At 34.5% G+C, this 19,849-nt stretch overlaps 1 protein-coding gene across 1 annotated transcript in view; it reads right to left on the bottom strand.

Annotated features, from left to right (window-relative positions):
• The window catches only part of Calcrl (calcitonin receptor like receptor), a 102,089-nt gene that overhangs the window by 31,927 nt on the left and 50,313 nt on the right, over positions 1 to 19,849 (bottom strand). The window contains exons 2-7 of the mRNA XM_010636817.3: positions 6,922 to 7,012; positions 6,656 to 6,744; positions 5,409 to 5,493; positions 4,434 to 4,557; positions 1,381 to 1,491; positions 1,183 to 1,295 (exon numbers count right to left, since the gene is read on the bottom strand). Coding sequence (XP_010635119.1) covers positions 1,183 to 1,295; positions 1,381 to 1,491; positions 4,434 to 4,557; positions 5,409 to 5,462 — 402 coding nt within the window. The 5' untranslated portion in view covers positions 5,463 to 5,493; positions 6,656 to 6,744; positions 6,922 to 7,012. The remainder of the gene's footprint in view (positions 1 to 1,182; positions 1,296 to 1,380; positions 1,492 to 4,433; positions 4,558 to 5,408; positions 5,494 to 6,655; positions 6,745 to 6,921; positions 7,013 to 19,849) is intronic.

Raw genomic sequence — 19,849 nt, 5'->3', positions numbered from 1 at the left:
TTTCCTGAAAGCCAGTAAATGCTTGAATATATCTGTAAAGAAGGACATCAAACTTTATAAACCACACGACTTTTAAGGAGTTGGTTTAGGTTATATGGTACATGAAGCTACAACTTTATATTTAAATGCAAATGCTCCTTGATAACATGACTCATTCAGACTTAAATGCCAGGTAGGGCTCTCTTTCTCAGTTGAATTTCCCTTTTTCCCTTGACAAATTTGGGTCTCAGATGCAAGTCTTAATGTGGTCACTTAGAAGATCTCACGATCTGTATGAAGGCTTAAAACTTTTCCTCTTTTCTCTATTTTTTTATTTTACATTTTTTAGCCTACCATTTTGTGGTATATTTTTATAATTATCTTCCCATACCTGTCCGAATAAACAGGGAATACGTAATTTATTAAAAAAAAGATACCTGGCAGTTATCAACAGCTTATTGTATGCTAGTCTTCTCCTTTCCTTACATTAAGCAAATTCTTCTGAAAGCTATTCCAAAATCTATTGTCATTCCATGTGCACAGGAGTGGATCAAGCCAAAGAGACATCAGATGTCTTGCCCAAGGCCAAGTAGTGAGTACAAAGCGGAAACAGGAAATCATATCCCAGGACTCAGTTTTTATTACTGTCACAAGTTGCCTGAATATATACACACAAGTGAAAATGTATACGGCCATTTTCTATGAAGCTTTATTTTGCTGAGCAATAGTAATTGACCTTGACTTTTGGGCCTGTTGTTCAGAGTGGGAACATGACAGAGCAACCCGACTTCCAGTCAGAATGAAAGCTTGCTCCTGAGGGACAGATAGTACCGTTTAAGCCCTACGGAGGTTATCCTGTTTATTTAAGCACAATTTCTGAGGTAATACTGGAATTCTTCCACTAGGGAAAGTTATCCCTTTCCTTACAGTCTTAAGATATGTTTTCTTTGGAAAATCTAAAGCTCCGCACTGAGACACTGACTTGTAAATACCCTCTTACCTAACAGATGGTTCCCTCTGTGTAATGATGGAATTGATAATCATTTTTTCCACATATATTTTTCTTCATTGTTCTCAAATTATATTATGAAATGGTTTGGTAATGGAGTGGAAACCGACCAAATTTTCTCTGATATTGCATTAGACAACTCATTGCTAAAACAGATCGTGTCAATTAAGTGTCAACCCACGCTGACTGCGCACCTTAACTTTGTCGGGGGTGTTAATGTTGCACTGGGTGTAGTTTGTCCACGTTCTGTTGCTTTCTGGATGTCTAAACCAGTTGCCATCTTGGTCACAGATCTTTGTAACTTTCTCTGTAAAATGATAAAGTAAACCATAAGTTCATCAGCCCAGAGCTTATTAGATACATGTCAACCGTTTATAGATTTCTGCTTTCACCTGAGGGATCAAAGTCTTGAAAGTAGTCAGGACAGTGCTGCATGGACTCGGTCCCCGCGGCGACATCACTCCAGCACAGCCACCCGTCCCATGTCCTGTTGCAGAAAATGCCTGAAAGAGGCAGGGGGACATTGGGGGTCACTGCTGGCTCCCACAGTCACACAGTCCTAGGCATTGCTTCTCACTGACACGGACTGAGTTTGTCTCTTGAAAATGAAGGTATTTCTGGCTCTTTTATTTCTTTTCAAATGAACTGGAATGCTGAAGAACCTCACTTGTCTCTCCAACACTAAGCCTTTTGCATTAAAACTGTAAGTGAAGTAATTCAGACAAACAAACCAAAATATAGTATGTTTCTCATATAGAAAATATACATATATATTACAAAATAAAGGACAGATTATAGGAAATAAGACAGAAAAAAATGACTCTTGTAATCCAGCATGCAACATGTATCCAAAAGTGTGCCTTGACTTAGTATAATTGTCTCACATGTTTTATATGTTTTTTGGCCTATAAGCTTGGTTTTTAATCTGTAAATATGATAATTAACTTTATAAGCTCTTATAAGATAAACAAATGAATCTGATGCTAGAAAAATAAAAGGAGGGTGGAGGGAAAGGGAAAAAAAGATCTCAAATGTGATATGTATATGTATGAACTCCCCACAGTGAATGTAATTTTTATGTACTGCAAACACATACTAATAAAGATTAAAAAAGCCCTTTATAACATTAAAAATATGTATAATTTTTTAAAGGCATACAGAAATTAACTGATCATTGTTCCAATGTTTCAACAGTCTTTGATCAAAGGAGGTAAGACTTTATAACTACCTGAGATATGTATTAATTTTAACAGATTAACACAGCAATCTTGAAATTAATCTTGCCCTCGTGATCATGGAAAATTACTCATGGCTTGAAACTTTAAGTGATTTTTCAAAAAGCATTTCAGATTAGATAATCACAGTTTTCTCTCTCCTGTGACTTTAAAACAGTTAAGTAATTTGCAAATACATATTAGTGAAATTAATTTTGTGGTTCAGTAGAGAAGTTATCTTAAATAGTTTCAGGAAACATGGAAACATATCCAATCACTGCTGAAAAATATTCTGTTTCATTAACATCAATGATGGCAGCATGACAGATTGTAAAGTGTAGTATATTTCAAGTTGTGTTTTATGGAATCAGGATAAGGTATGAGGAGGGTTACATTTAAAAAGGTTATGTGGTCAAATGGATTTCAGAAAAACAAAGTTAAAATAAATATTTTATTTTGAAATCCTTCAAAGACTTTTTATTGTTCAATGCCATTTAACAATTATCTGTTACACATGTCTATTACATATTACACTTATCTTGAAGGGCCAATTCAATAGTTTATAGAAATGCTATTTAGATTTTAATGTAATGAAGTGAAAAACATCAGTTTACACAAAGTGTATATAAATCTTTTAATTACTTGATAATTCAACTCCTGTTGACCTAAATCAGATAATGTGTCATTGTTTGGCATATTTTACATCATCCCTTTTACTGGCTAATATAAAAAAATTAGTGGACCTACATTGAAATCCTTCTCAAAAGGTTATCCAATTACATTGTTCAGTTAAACTGAGTCTAAAATTTGTTCAATGTAAACAAAACAAAACATGCTCTTATCTTTTACAAGCAGTCATTTTTTTTTAAATTTTATTGAGTTTATTGGTACATTTTAGGGTTACAGTGAAGTTACATTCATTGTTGGGATCTTGTACCTCTACATGACAAGTCTTGATTCTCATTTTTTCCTCCAATTACATTGTTCAGTTAAACTGAGTCTAAAATTTGTTCAATGTAAACAAAACAAAACATGCTCTTATCTTTTACAAGCAGTCATTTTTTTTTAAATTTTATTGAGTTTATTGGTACATTTTAGGGTTACAGTGAAGTTACATTCATTGTTGGGATCTTGTACCTCTACATGACAAGTCTTGATTCTCATTTTTTCCCCTTATACCACTTCTATCTTTCACCATGCACTAAACTAAAATCCAAGTGGATTAAAGATCTAAATATTAAATCCAAAACACTATAAAATGGAATATTACTCAGCCATAAAGAATGAGAAAATAGATTCATTCATAGGAAAAAGGATACATATTGAAGATATACTCCTAAGTGAAATAAATAAGGCACACATGTATAAATACCGAATAGTTTCTCTGGTGTGAATAATCTGCAATAAATTACAAGCAACATCATTTAGATATTTATGAATGTTAATATTCAACGTTCATTTATATACAGTTTATTAAAATGTCAAATTTTTTCAAATATTATAAGATCTTTTTCCCCTGATGCTTTAAAAATTGTGACTATCTACAGAATTTCTGTTTTTCTTTGTTTCAGTGAGTGTATTATGTTTTATATTTTGAAAATAAATTTTCTAAGGTTGCAGATAAAATATAGGCACTGTTTTTGTTTTTGCTAATTAATGCAACTCTACTTATGTTACTCATCTTTATATCTTCAAAATCTAATCAAATACTGTGCTTAGTAGTTCCTCCACACGTGGTAATAAGAAGAAAAAAAGAACATATTAAGGAAAGCAGAAATACATAGACTTCATTAACTTTGCTATCATATGTACTATAAAAATGTGTATTATTTTTTTAAAAAAACCTTCCATACTGATCATTTTATTTTACAAGTTCCTATCTAGCAGGTTCTAATAAAAATAAATTCAAATTAAATGAACTGAAGGTCTACTATCACTGACTTAATTTGAGACTTGTTTCTTTGTAAAAACTGTAATGCTATTTGATCTGTTTAATATCTTTAAACCACAGCATTATTCTAAAAAGATGTTATCATATTTTTATTAGTTTTTTCTAAAATAATTGAGATAAATTGTGTCATAAATAAATACCAGTTAAAACTGCGGATTTACCAGAAACCAAGCAACTAATTCATTTTTAAGAGTAGATCTAAATAACCTACAGTGTTATGAGGGGTAAATTTCTTTTAAAAATACATCAAATGCATTCAGAATTAAACGGTCACAGTTACCTTCTGTTTGTTGAATGGGGTCTTGCATAATTTTTTGATAACACTCGTACTGAGCAGTCATGATTTTATTTCTAGTCACCCCCAAGTGCAACGTGTCGTTAGGGTGTTCAGCTGTGACAAGGATCTAAGAGATTAAAACAACTTCAGAACGATGCAAATACCTTTGCCAGAGGCCGCCTGCCATCGTGAGAAGCACCAAATGCAGGGATGTGCTGGACGGGAAACTGACTCTAGCAGAAAGCCCGTTTGTGACTTTTGCCACTTTCCCACATCCTAGCGCATCTATGCAGAGGTGTGCATGACTACACATTCACAGGCACGCGCACACACACACACACACACACACACATACACACTCACGCTCAGATGCAGGCACACAGCTGCCCAAATTCAGCATTAATAGCCACTTATTGAATAAATGCATGAGAAAATTCAAAATACACTGCATGATTCTAAATTGCCTTTCAATCAGTGTATGTCAATCAGAAGGCGCAAAGAGGAAAAAAAATCAGTGCAAGTGCTCTTTCTAAAAATCTAATTCAGAGGGGCTAGAGATTTAGCTCAGCGGTGCCATCACTTGCCTTGCATGCTCAAGGATCTGAGTTCGACCCCCGGTACAAAAAAAAAACTACTTTAGAATCCACCAGGCTGATAAAAACTTTTTATTTACTACATACAACTGTACTACACAGAACCATTCCATTCCATTTTTTTAAACTCTGATAGCTCTCTCTGGTGTCTTCCACATTTGCGTTCCTTGCCAGTCTGATTTCCCTGAGACCCTTTCCTTTACTCTGGTTATAGCACTAAAAGGACACACTGAATAAAACTAAATTTTTGCTGTGCGGAATGGATATTATGTAATTATGCCTACCTTAATTTTGTTGTTATTAATCTTTATTGATTACAAGTATCTGGGAAGTAAGATAGAAATAATTTTAAATATGGAAATAAGTCAGAGGTATCTGTACTTACCATTAAAAAAGGCAACCGAAACAAAAAATAGAGGATACAATTTCTCTCCATCATTAGAGCCCAAATAAAATATCTATAAGTCAAACTGCAATGTAAAATGAAAGAAAAATATTTTATCAATATTCATGAAATAAATCCAGATAGTTCTCAAAAGAAAATGTCTTCTATAGTTATGTAATAATTTGATTTCCAAATTGATAGTATTATATATTGCAAACATTTCAGAACCTCAAAGATTGAAGTACCAAAGAGATTTAACAGGTTTTGGTTAATTAATTAGACTTATTTTTAAGAAAACCCCTTTCATATATATTTTTGGATAATTAAAAAACACCTTTCTTTTTTTGTCTTTACCAAAATTGGGATAAAATAATTAGAGCATCAAAATTAAAAGCTTTACGTTAACATCATAATGGAAATTTTGATAACATTTTATCATGAAATTTACTTACATTTTCTACAAGTATTGCTAAGCTAAGTTATAATTTCCTTATCCTTCATAAATTTAAAGGAGGAAAATTGTTCTTGGGGCAGTTTCTAGAGAATCAATATATATATATATATATATAGAAATTACTTTTTCACAACAGAAAATTCTTTGTAAATCAAGAAATAAATGCTTTCATAAGCCATCAACATAATTTATATAAGGTGACAGGAGATGGAAAATATCAAATCAAGTAATTCTAAGGCTGGGGATTTAGCTCAGCGGTTCGGTGGCCTGCCTTGCAAGCGCAAAGACCCGAGTTCAATCCCCGGTATAAAAAAAAAGGTAATTCTAGTGGTAGGCACCATTCTGAGGTAATGAACAATGGACTCTGAAATGCAGTCTGCCATCTTAACTCTAGGAGGTAATCCTTGCTGGGTTGTAGCTCCTACTTTTTTCCTATAAACTCCATGAGCAATGTTTTAGGACATACTATTCTCATGATATGTGAATTGCCAAGAAATAACCATAGAATATAATACTTGTTTAATTGAATATGCAAAAAATATTTTCCAAAACAATAAATATCTCAACAAAATGTCTCTGAACAGATAGTTCCCACTGAATTCTGAACTTAGACTTGATTCTCTTAGGAAATTTAGTCATGATTTTTATTGTAGGGCTATTGTCCAAACAAGAATTGTCAAACCCTTTTTTCCACGTGATCACATTTTATTTAGTGTTTTTATCCCATGCAAGGAGAGCACAGAACTGACTAGCTCAGAGAATCTCTGCAGTGCTCACCCTCACCAGTGCTCACCTAGAGGCAGTTTCCTTGTTTGTTAGAGCAATCTTCTGGATATGGTTTTCTCTTCTCTTAGCTATCCTGCGTTTTTATGATTAGGTGATCTTAAGAAGAACATAACAAAAAAAATCAGGAAGCATTGTATTCATCGTAAGTATTAAAAACAGGAGAGCAACTGATAAAATTAAGAATCAAAGTTTCTGTAACTCAGTAATCAATGACTTAATGTTTCAGTTTTTATTACATTTTGCCATGAAAAGATCTAATTTCCCAGTACTTACATGCACGATTGTCTCCAGACTCAAATCACATTTTCTCTTGGACCATATTCGACATTGTTCTGAAGAATTTCTTAAAGTCAGGGGTCATGACCTAAAATATTGATAGATTTTATAATAATTTAATATTATGTTAATGATACAAATTATTTCCATGAAAACATACAAGTACATATGACTACTGTCACATTTTATTGAGCTATTTTTCTTTTTTAAAGATCTCTTGTTTACAATAGAAATTATGTAGCACATTCGCTGTATGTTTCAACATCATAATACAGATATAAAATAAGAATACATTTGGCCTAGAATTGTATATGTTTTCTATGAGTAAACGATTTTAAAAGAGTGATTATGTAAAGGTGCAAATTTCCAATGATGAATGTCATTATACTGTATACCTCAAATGTACCACTAAAATTAATTTTAAAAAGGGTGATTATGCTGTTTTTGCACAAAAATAATTACTGAATTTTGGCATGATTCCTTTTTTCAAGCACTGTGAAAATATTGTTTCTAGGCATTTATAACCTAAGTAAGTTTATTTAAATTGATTGTATCTATATCTATGTAATACTAAAGCATACTGCCTTTAAAAGTAAATTTTATGGAAAATTTAATTATAGACCAAAATTAATAGAAAGGCCAAAGAAAAGAAGATTTTTTTTTGTTTTATTTTAGCTTTTGTTTCTTTTGCACACATTTTTATGGTGTAGGTGCAGATAGGATATTATTGCAAAACGCTCCATATCACGTCAGCACTAACTTATCAGGATTTGCGCTGAGAAGTAAAAAGTTAAAGTAATTTAAGATTCATCATTAAATTTCACTTTTCCATCCAGGTTTTTGCCCGGAACTAGGGAAAGATAGTGGACAGTACAGATTGGATTATAGGTTGTGTCCAGGAGCCCCGGAAATCTCCGACTTATGATCCATCCCCCACGCCCCCCAATTCCTAATTCCTGTGCAACAGAACCTGATGCAATGACAAGTTATCCATCTTTGCTAGGGTAACAGTTTGCGACACTGTAGTTGTTTGGATGTTGTATTAAGAGTAGTTAACTGTATTGAATTTGGAATGCAGAAAGACCAAGGCAAATTTAAAACATTGGTAGTTCATATTTAAAACACTGATATTTCATGTTTTTCTGTATAAAATGTATATATATTTTTACATATATAAATAAGAACATAAATATTATACTATTTGGAAATCAGATGGGTTCTACAAAATAACGCTTTGATGATTTACATAATGCAGGGTTCTATTACCTTTAATATGTACGTAGTCTCGAAAAAATATTAAAGGGGAAAGTGCTTCAAATATCATGTTTGGAAGTTTCCAAAACCCAACATATTTGAGAAACATTTTATCCAACATTGCTTTTATTTTTATTGCTTATCTCTTAAATTTGAAAGTCAGAGTTCCAAACATATCTTAGTGAAACATATGTTACAAGTTACTTAGTCATCCTAGCAGTGATCCTTGAAAAGGATTTTATTCAACCCACAAAATATTTATCATGCGAAAAATGCAATTTTTACAGCATGTCTTCTTTTATTCTCCAGGGTTCTGAAAAATGGTGTATTTTATATTGTGAAATACACGTCTAATTGATGGGGTTTCTCAGGACTAGAGATGCAAGTTTAAGTGATAGTTACTCAAACACACAATGGGATTTATATTCTCCAAGAAATCCAGCAATGTTTAATTTATTGGGTGATCTGATTCACTTGCGTTGTCTTCTCTACCTGGCACCTAACAAAATGTTCCACAAGAATACACGGGTGGTGAGTAGAATTGCCCTTTCACCAAATGTTCTTTCAATCAAAAAGGGAACAATCATGACTGGGTCTGAATTAATGTCATTGCAAGTAGAGCTAAAAGTCAACTTAGATTGAGTCTCATATTGGTAAGCGTAGTGGTGTACGTCCAAGTGTATTCCTTGGTTAACTTACTGGCTCTTTACAAACTTCCTGTAACTGGTTCATCTGCAAGTGGTTCTCTCTTCTGTATTTAGCACATTTTAAACTCAGCTTTTTAAAAATATATTTGCTATTAACTGTTTAAAGCTGTTAAGCAAATCATTTTCAATATTCTTCAGATTTTAAATTATTGACTGACAACAGCGAGTTACCTTATGAGATGAGGTGTGCTCTTTTGACTTGGGGGAGAGACCAAGTAAATAATGAAAGGAGATGAACTGATGGATTAGAGGGTTAAAGTTTGTTTAGTAGGAAAAAAGACTTACTCAGAGATGAGAAAGAATTAGTGAATTAGTAATCACAAGTAGTAGTAGTAGTAGTAGTAGCTATTAATCCTTTCTCTTACTAGTTTATAGTCTGACAGATCCTCTAAGTATTATTTTATATTACCTGCTTAGGATTAAACAAGGTGGGAGGATGGGTTCTACTACTGGAAATGTGAGAATTTGTTTTACTATTTAAATAGAATAAAATATATTCTTATTTCCAAATGCTTCCCATACTTTCTTCAAATTTTCAATATTAAATGATTGAAATTTAAATGATTTAAAAATTTTAAAGGATTTATTTCATCACAGAAAGAACTTTAAGAAATGAAGACAGTCTTAAAAACTCAAGTAACTTTTGAAGCATAGTTACCTAAGACTAGAAATAAAAGCCAGTGGTACAGTGCATCCCATGAGCAAAGTCCTGGGCTCAATTCCTGACAACACACCACACACACACACACACACACGGACATTACCTGAAATATAGCTGCATAGTCACTGAGGACTATGTAATCTATATGGTTTTATTTCCTAAAACCATGAAAGATTCACCCTATAAGACAACTTTTCATGCACCGGTATTTTAATATTATCAATTTAAGAGAACTAACTTCTTGGTTTATTGTCATGTAACAGTATTAGGCTGTCATTTCTTTCTCTGTTGGAATTAAAGAAGATTAGTAACTTTCAGTGGTAATTATAGCAATGGTGTTCACATAAAATTAGAAACTCAATGGTACACAAAAAGATGAAACCTTGCCCAAAGCCTGCCTATATGCTTATTGTTTTCTCAGACTTTTATCTTCCTTTATATACTTTCTATCAATTGATTTTTCTTTATAATTATTTATATACTTTAATCAACTCTCCCTAATATTAGAAGTGTTTGTTCTTTCCATAATTAAGAGAAAAATAACTTTGATCTTCTACTTCTTTGTTTCTGAAATACAGATATTTCTTAACAATCTATCTGTTGTTCTAACAACAAGTGTTCACTTATGACTTAGGCTTGCTGTTCACACTTGCAACCTGCCACTGGGATTTATGACCTTTTCCTTATCTTCCACACAGTTCTGTACATCTTGCTGATAGGCCTCCATTGTCTTTTGGGGAGTACAGTGTAATTTGTTTATATAACACTGTAAGTTTTGCTTGTTGTACTGTATAGTGCTGTAGTTTTATGTTCTGTTATATGTTACATTACTGCATGTAAGAGCAAATCAGAGCAAAGTCATCAAGCTGAAGCCTCCTATGATCATTTCCGAATATCATAATGTATAGATTACTGTATACACAGCTCCTCATTTGTCCACCAATTCATTTAACAACCTAGTCATCACTCAAGGGATGCCTGTATCTTAGGGCTTCGGAGGCCCTAAACCTATTATTTATTTCCATTCATTGATCCAGTCAATATAAGTTTGGGCAACAGAAGCATTTCCTACAGATGTGGCACCTAGTTTGCCAAAAAGTATACAGAGCCTAGGAGAGAGCAAAGAAGGGCTGTGCGTGGTCCAGAATGTGCCTTTGTATGTCAAACAAGCAACAACATTTCTCCTGAATCAAAACAAAGGAGAAGCACTCTTTTCTCACCTCACTATCACACACCTGCACGACAAATGGAAACCTTTCCCATCATTCTCCTCTATCTATTATGGGGTATATTACTGAAAAATCATAAAGTATAAGAGCCAGGTTATCTTTTATTTTCTCTTTCCTGTGTATTTCTGGCAAAATTCAAGTCGGTGTGCTGTAATTACCTTCACGAGTTACTAAATGTCTTCACTTCCTGCAGAAAAGGAAATGACAACCTGAAGTTTTTTGAAATCAATTTTTGGTACCACGTAGATATTCATAATGATCGTATCCATTGGGAGTATTTGCACCTCTATATGCTTTGTCTTGATTGCTACTTTTTCTCATTCCCCTTCCCTCCCTTCACCCCCTTCTTCTCCTTAAAAAAGCTTTGTTTCCATTTTTTCTTCTTTTCCCTTCCTCCTTCCCCTTCCCCCTCTCTAGCTCCCCTTCCCATGTGAACAATTTCTCCCTATTTCACAGTATCTGTTGTACATTTCGGTCCATTTTTTTTCCGTACCAGGCATCAAACTCAGCACCTGTGCTTCCCAGGCAGATTGGAGCCACTAACCCACAGCCTTGGCTCTGCTTTGTTCCTTCTTTACACTTTGAGTGTCTTACACCAGAGAGACGATGTGCTGTTTACATAAGTATGTCTGCTTTACTGCATTTAAGAGTATTGTCTCCAGGTGCATCTCTTTACCTAGAAATATCTCGTTTATCATTCTTTACACCTGAATACTACTCCTTTGTATATTAAAAAAAAAAAAAACACATCCTTTTTATTCATTAGTTGGTTGATGGGCATTTGAGTTTTTTCCAATATTTAGCTATTATAAACTATGCTGCTATAAACATGGATTCAGCCTAGTGTTTTAATGGCTCCTAAATCTGGCCTGGAAATTCCCTCACATTTGCAAGAAAACCAAAATATAAAAAGACTTCTCTTTCTAAATATTTGTTAAAAACAGCTTTAAACCCCAGGTCTTACAACACTCAAAAACTCTAAACTGATTTATGAAACTGATATATGAAACTCCAACTATACATCCTTTTAAAAATGATATTGTGTGGGGTTGGCATTGATGTTTGGGCTAAACCAGTGCTCCTCAAACTGTAGCCAGCTGGGCCACCTTCACCAGAATCACCGCTAATTCTTGCTGAAGATGTTAAAATGGCCAGACCCTACCAAAAATCTCCGAATCAGAATGTTTAGGAGAAAAACTTGAGAATCTGTATTTTTACTAAATACCGAAGAAAATTCGTGGCCTGCCAGTTTGGAGAAGTACAGTATGAGTTCATCATCCTCAGTGGACCATGCTGAAACCTGAGCACACCTACAATTCTCTACTCTCAGCCCTGGCCAGACCGTTCTAAGAAAGGAATAGCAAGTATAAAGTAAGCAAACTATTCTAAAATATTCCCAGGAATTGTTAATGTCCCAGATCTTCCAGCAAGTTATTCAAATATTCACTTGAAAACGTGTCATGTAGTCCCACGATCACCACTTCATGTGTGTGTTTATTCCAGTGGACAATAAACACGGTAAGAATAAGTGATAGCAGACATTGTGGTCATCTCCGTGGCTTTGAATCGTCACTGGTGACCATATAATGAGGGCATAGAGAAAATGGTTTTTTAAAACAGTAACCACCAAATTACTCACAAAATTAATCTAATCTATTTGTAGAAACGTGATTTCCTTTTAGGTATTCTTTACACTCCTACTCATGTTATGATTTTCCAAGTCATTAAGGAAAACATTGCCTAGATTCTACTCCAAGAATTTCGGGTTCAGTTCATCTTGATTGGGATCCAGGAATAAGCAATTTTTCAAGTTTCTCTGATGATTTAGTCTATACTTGGCTTGGGAACTAGTGTTACTGATTAGTGCATTCCTATCATAGGTGGAATAGTAGGTGTTCAAATATTTCTTTGTTCTATCCCTCTGCACTTATGATTACAGAAGTTATTAAATAGAAATCAGCTTGGATTATAGAGATAAGCCAAAAGGAACCACTTGAGCATTTAGAAGTGGAGGAGGAAAGATGCAGTCAGCTGTAGGGAGGCAGCAGAGGAAGAGGGAGCAGAAGAGAGAACAAAATGTAAGAAAGCTGACCAGCTGTTGCTGGCTCCATGACATAGGATTGCACATGCAAAGGTTGATATAAAACCTCAGGATTCAAAATGGCCCCCAGCCTAGCATCCGGCAAGTCCTCCAACTGCGAGGACCAAAGGACCGAGTTCAGCCAGCAACTGAGCAATCTCGAAAGTGGAATCTCCCCTAGAGCCTGCAAAAGGGAACAAAACTCTCCCATTTGGCCTTGTAACACTTGAAACAGAGAAACGAAATAAGCCTCAAGAACTTCTGACCTATAGAACGGTGAGATAATCAAGGTGTAGCACTTCTAAATTCACGGTGATTCACTGTGGCTGGGGTAGGAAGCAAATACAGACGACTGATCAAAGCCATATTTTCCCTTCAAACCTAAGTAGTAACTTTTTGGTTGCCACCCAGCCTGTCATTCCCCTAACCTTAGGAGGCATTCATTGCTATGCAAGACAATCACATTCACTAGTAGTACCTATTTCAAGTTGCTCCTTTATTGTTGTATGTACACTTTTGAGAAAATCAACTCAACTATACTCTGCTTATTTTATTCAGTCTGGAAAACGAATACAAAACTTGACCTTTGACCTGGCTCCTTGTTTTACATTGATAATTGATAGAAGATGTATACTAAAATAAAGGAAAAACAGCTTCAAAGCCCAGGTCTCACAACACTCAAAATCTCTAAACTGTTTTTCTGACTCAAGGGTGGATGGATGTCAAGGTCATGGCTATTATTGAAGCTTGAGGTGACTTGCAAAGGAGATAAATCCAATGGGTGCCTGACAGAGTCAAGGGCGCCTATGCTGTTTTATCATAACTCATCTTGGTGGATCATTTCATAGATCAAGTTACCTGATCGGTAGAACGAGAACCTGTCTCAAAGTAAGTATGCAATGGCATCAGCCTCTTATCTGTGTTGCTGTGATTCTGGTAATCATGGCAATGATAATCCAAATGAACCAGAATAGTCCAACACGTAAATATGAATGAGTTGACCAGGGTCACAAAAAAGTTTACCGCTTGCTCCAAATTCAGATTCTCTGATTCTAAATGTGAAGCTCTCTGCCCCATTTCACAATAATTCAGAGAATGGTGATACTGTATTTACTTGGATAATTAAGGTTTAAAAAGTTCAGGATATATTTGTATTTTGCTTATTCAACTGAATGGCCTAACCATCAATTTGACTGGGTGAATGTCCTGACCATTTCACTTTAACTCCTCATATAAGTTTATACTTTACTTCTGTGCAATTCCTTTGAATTCATTTTCTCAGGATGGTCTATTTGATGTTCGTGTAGTTTCATAACTTATATTAATAAATGTCTCAACAACTCAGAGTTACCATTCTGGGAAGTTACCAAAACGATATTAAACATGCATTTTCATACTTATTTCAGAAATTCAATTAGTCGATGTACACTATTTATTAAGCCTCAGCTTTCCAGTTTTGTAGGGAAATAGAAGTGAAGTCATATGTTATAGGGAGATAAAAGGTCAAGTAAAAGTTAAGTTTCTGCCGTCAATAAAATATTGATCTAGTCAGAGATGAACGTATGCTGATTTTAAAGGCCTAATTAATTTCTTTTTAGGCCTTGTCCATAGGTTTACCCATGAAGTTCTAGTAAGGAACAATTTCACCAACATTTAAAATTTAAATTTACTTCTGCATTGCAGTTACTCAAATAACTTGGGTAAATTACAGATCCTCCCAGATATCTCATTTGTAAATCAAGGAAGTAAGATAAAAGTAAAATAAAAGTTCAAACTTTAGTAAAAAGAATATAGTTAGCTTGCACATAGGAACGATTTTGGTCAAAATTAACTAATTCCCAAATACTCTTGAAATCAAGGATCTCCTGGCACTTTTTTTCTGATGTGGGAAGACTTCCTGACGCCTCCCATTACCCCCAGCCCAGTGGAGTCTGAAGTTTGAATAGGAGAAGGAAAAGTTGATTAGCTGGCTAGATAATTTTTCCTTTTTTAAAGTGAGAATTGCATAAAAAGGCATTCCTCCTAAAAAAAAAAAATCACATATTTTGCTTTCACTTCTTCTTATACTGCCTATTTTTAGGATTATTCTCATTTTTGAAAAGCCATTTGGGGAAGGTCTAATTTTTCTCTCTTTTCCACTGCAGAAAGTCCAAGTTAGAAAAGTAAACACACCTCTCAATTAGATCCCTTGCCAAACTTCTCAGAGGGGAATCTGACCAGTTCATTGAGCCCAAGCTAAACTTATTACCATCATCACTGGACTAATCCTAATGCTCCTGGGACTGAATTTGAATAATTTCTGTATTTTGGCTACATTGGGTTTTATCATCTTCATGTTTATTAGAAAATAAGTAGCTAAGATTTTTCAAAATACGCAGTAATAGAAATTATTGATCATGTTAAGAAGTGATTCAAAAATGCATCTATGGAACAGGATAGTTAATGAAATAATACAAAAAAAATATTACATTTAATTCGCTAAAATCTTGCATGTGAAAACCAACTTTAGAGTCAATTTTTTTAAAATCTCACAAATACGCCCCAAGGTATTTTATGTTTGAAGTGATACTTGTATATAACTTTTAACATTGAAGTTCACATGCAAAAAATACATTATTAATATTGTACCATTGATTAATGATGGGTTTTTTCAGATAGACACTGAAATCAGCACAGGAGGGGGGTGATATATAATAAGTTACAAGTCAAGGGACTAGTTAGTTACAATTACGCGACTTTCTGATTTTAAAATCCACTTCAGCTGCAGGGCATGGTGGTGCACGCCTGTAATCCCAGCACCCTGGAGGCTGAGGTAGGAGGACTGTGGGAATTTCAAATCCAGCTTGAGCTACATACTGACTTCAAGGCCAGTCTGAATTAATATCAAGAGCCTGTCTCAAAAAACAAAAAACAAAAACAAAAACAAACCAAAAAAATTCACCTCAGCTATATGCTAGCAAGTTAGACAACTTCTGTAAGAATAATTTTCTCATCTGTGAAATGGTTCCTAAACTCACAAATTACTGCAAAAATAAAATGAGAACTTCCCAAATTGCCTATTATTACTGCACATTAAAATATGCAGAAATGTAAGCTTATAAGTTTTGCTTTCTTTGCCAACATTTCAATAGTATTATAGGTAGAAAATTACCACTTTCAAGAAGATGGACATTTGCATGTTTAGTTTTATCTTCAGAAATAACATAGTTGTTTTTCTATCATTTAAGTAGTTACAAAATTATCAAATCAAGCCTATATTAAGTATATTCTGAGAAATGGTATCAGTCTAGTTGGTACAACTATACCTTTCCTGACACTAAGCCTATCTCCACTGACTCTCTACCAAACTTTTTGCATGCATCTCAGTTAAAGAGTGACATAATAAAGAATATAGTGCACTAGCCCAGACAGAGGATATGAACCCTGTAAGATTGAGCTTTCGTTTCATTTCAGGTAAAATGGATCACACGAGCCTCTAGCAACCCAGGAGCAGCAACAACATTTGCCATGCTGACCGTGTGCTGAGTTGCTTATCTAATGAACATTCCAGGTCCATAGCTGAATAACTACTAAAGAGAGATAATTTTGTGATGAAGTTTGGGATTTCATTTTACGCTCTGAAGTACTTACTCCAGGGAATAATTTTCCCATTGTGGGCATAATTAGCTGTTTTCCGGTGATTTTGGTCACTCTCTTTTTATTTGAAAGAGGCAAGTGGCCAAATATCAGCCCAATTAGTTAAAAGTGGGAGGGAGCCTGAAAAGAATGTTTTGTCCTTGATGGAACTCTCTCTCTCCAGGAGAGCCAATATGGAAATAATTAATTGCTCCAAGAGCTTAGAAACGAAAAAAAAAACCAAAAAAACAAAAAAACAAAAAACCATCGCTAATAGCTCTTTGGATTAACTACTGTATGCACATTTCCCTTCCACAAAGTCAGGAGTAAAATTCTATGTGAAAATGGATATTCTTCTACCAAAGGCAACATTACAAAATATGTAACTTTTAATTTTTAAATGATACATACCATTGTACATATTTATACAGTATTATACTATCACATTTCCACGCATATATATGTTGTATAATGTTCAAATCATGGTAAATGTATCTGTCTTTTGAAACATTTTCTTTATGGTAAAAACATTAAAAATCTTTGCTTCTACTATTATGATATCTCTATCTATCTATCTATCTATCTATCTATCCATCTATCTATCTCATTTTGGGCAAAAGAACACCAGAACTTTTTACTCCTATTTAATTATAACTTAATACCTGTTAATCAGTCTTACTCGTACTCTCCACAGTGGTAACCAGCGTTCTTACGAGATCAACTTTTTAGGCTCCACATGTGCATGAGATTATATGGTACTTGTCTTTCTGTGCCCGACTCATTTCATTTAACATAATGACCTCGACATAAAATGTATAATTTTCCTGGAATTTTAACTTAAACTGCATAGTACTCTAAGATCAAAGTCATAGTATTCTTGACATATTAAATGTTCCAATCTTCGAAAATAAAATGTATTCAGCACCGATTAGCACATTTTGATATTTAGGAAGCACAGACATTCCATTGATGCTGTGTATCTAGCACATTTTCCCCACACTGATAAAACGAACCATTCTTCTATAGAGAATCCATTCTTTCTGGTTCAATTGAGACGTTCCTCCTGGTCATTGGGGTAGGAGAGTGACTCTAATATGGCAGACTAGTACAATCATCTGAATGAGGTTGGCTTAGCAATGGATATGTGCCCAACGTATACCATCAGAATTCTCCCCGGCACCTGTCTATCCATGTTATCCAGAAATTTTTTCTTTCTTCTGGATTGGCAAAACAGATACAGAGTGATTAGCTTGGCTAGTCTCATGTATCCTTCTTACCATATAGACAAAAACTATTACAAAAATACAGCTCTCAGTTTAGAGCTGAGAATTGTCAGAGAATCTGTTGACATTACTAGAGCCTTTGAATCTGGCCATATTTACAGTCCACTGCAATCCTGGAATTCCTCACCAGTGTAACCATTAAATTACATTGGACCCTAAACTGGCTTGGTTTGAAGTTTTTTCTATTGTAACCAAAACGGTTCTGCTAACATTTCAAGCAATGCTGGAGTATGGAATGATCACCCCGAGTGGATTTTAAGAAGGCTGTGTTTTGCATTCTGACTGCATAGGGGAACATTTCCTGGCAGCTCACTCTGCTCAAGCTTGTTTCCTTCCCCGTGAAAGCAGAGGACTTCAGGTTCCCATCCACCAAGTCATCTACACACATGCAGATTATTTTCTTCGTTCACCAAAGCAGAGCATTCCTATTTATACTAAAGTATATTTCATGCCCAGCTAAAAAGACTTTGGAACTTTTAAAATCAAATATACCTATGAAGTGATTTTTTTTCTAAATTCAAAAAAGACTTAGCATTATATGCTTTTGGATAATTCAAAGCTAATGTTTACCCATAGCACAATGTTTAAAACCCTCTCAAAACATGAATCCAACTCCTTGCAGGTACGAATACCTTTTTCTTACCTTGTTTTAGGTAAGTTTTCAGAGGTGATATCAAAAAATGACAAAAAGTAGATAAATTGGATTATATTAAAATTATAAAGTCACGTGCACAAATAATACCAAGAAAACAAGAGAACAGGCATTCATTCACCAGAAAAAAAAAGACATAAGAAAAGGTAAAGTCAATTTCAGACAATGGGAGAAAATGTTTGCCATTCATGTGTTTGATAAGGGACTTTCATCTAGAACATGTAAAGAATACTTACTGTACTCAACAATAAAAAGACAAACAATCTAATTAAAAATGGGCAAAGGATCTAACAAGTAACCAATACGCACTCGAAAAAATGCTCAATACTATTAGTCATCAGGAAAATGCAACTCAAACCCACAATAAAATACTACTTCCTACCCACTAAATAGTTATGATTATAAAAAACAATACAAAGTGTACAAAAGAGTGTAGAGAAAATTCATCCCTCATCCCTCGCTGGTGGAAATGTAAAATGGTTTCACAGCTTTGGAAACCAGTTTAGCAGTTCTGTTGAATGTCAAACCCAGTTACCACTTACAGCTACACTTGTGAGTATATACTCAAGAGAAACGAAGCAATACATATCCAAGCAAACACTTGCACACGAATGGTCTTAGCATCATTAATCTTATTCCCAAAATGCCAGCAACTCAAATACATATCAGTTTGTGAATGGATAAACACTCCGTGTGATACACGCATCCACATAATGGAATATTATTTAGCAACACAAAGACAGAAATACTACTGTTTGGTACAAAATGAACAAGGAGGTTGTTTTTTGTTTTTGTTTTTGTTTTGTTTTGTTTTTGGTACCGGGGGATCGAACTCTGGACCTTGTGCTTGCAAAGCAGGCTGCAGAAGCACTGAGCTAAATCCCTGGCCCCCCAAAACACACAAGCTTTTTATTTTTTCACATTATACAAAGTCAGAGCAGTCAAAAAGGCATGTGTTTATGAGGGTATTTCTATGAAATGTCCAAGGTAGGCAAATCCATGGAGACAGAACGTTTTACTGGTTTGCTAGGAAGGGAAGGATAGCTGTGAGGAGTGGTTGTTAATGTGCAGAGGCATCTGGGTGAGGAAGTGTTCTAAAGTCAGACTGTGGTGAGAGTTACACAACCCTGCGAATATGCTAAAACCATCGAAATATACTCTGTAAACAAGTGAGCTGTGTATTATGTATTTATATCTTAGTAGGGCTGTTTTATAAAAAGTAAATGCTAAAAGGCATGTGAATCTAAGGGAAGACTTAAACTCTTCAGAACATCTAGTCTGCTTTTCTCTCTTTTGTTAGAGACAAATATTCACATTGAAAGATAAAACACACTGACTGAAAGGTACCAACCTTGCATACTGCATATCACGGATGTAAACTCACAATTGTTCCTACTTTGATTCATTTTTCCATGTTCAACGACTAAATTAACTGTGTTTTACA

This window comes from Fukomys damarensis, unplaced genomic scaffold (genome assembly GCF_012274545.1).
Source record: "Fukomys damarensis isolate Sample0158 unplaced genomic scaffold, DMR_v1.0_HiC HiC_scaffold_26, whole genome shotgun sequence".
NCBI classification, from domain to species: domain Eukaryota; kingdom Metazoa; phylum Chordata; class Mammalia; order Rodentia; family Bathyergidae; genus Fukomys; species Fukomys damarensis.
This window is presented reverse-complemented; position numbering and strand designations above follow the sequence as displayed.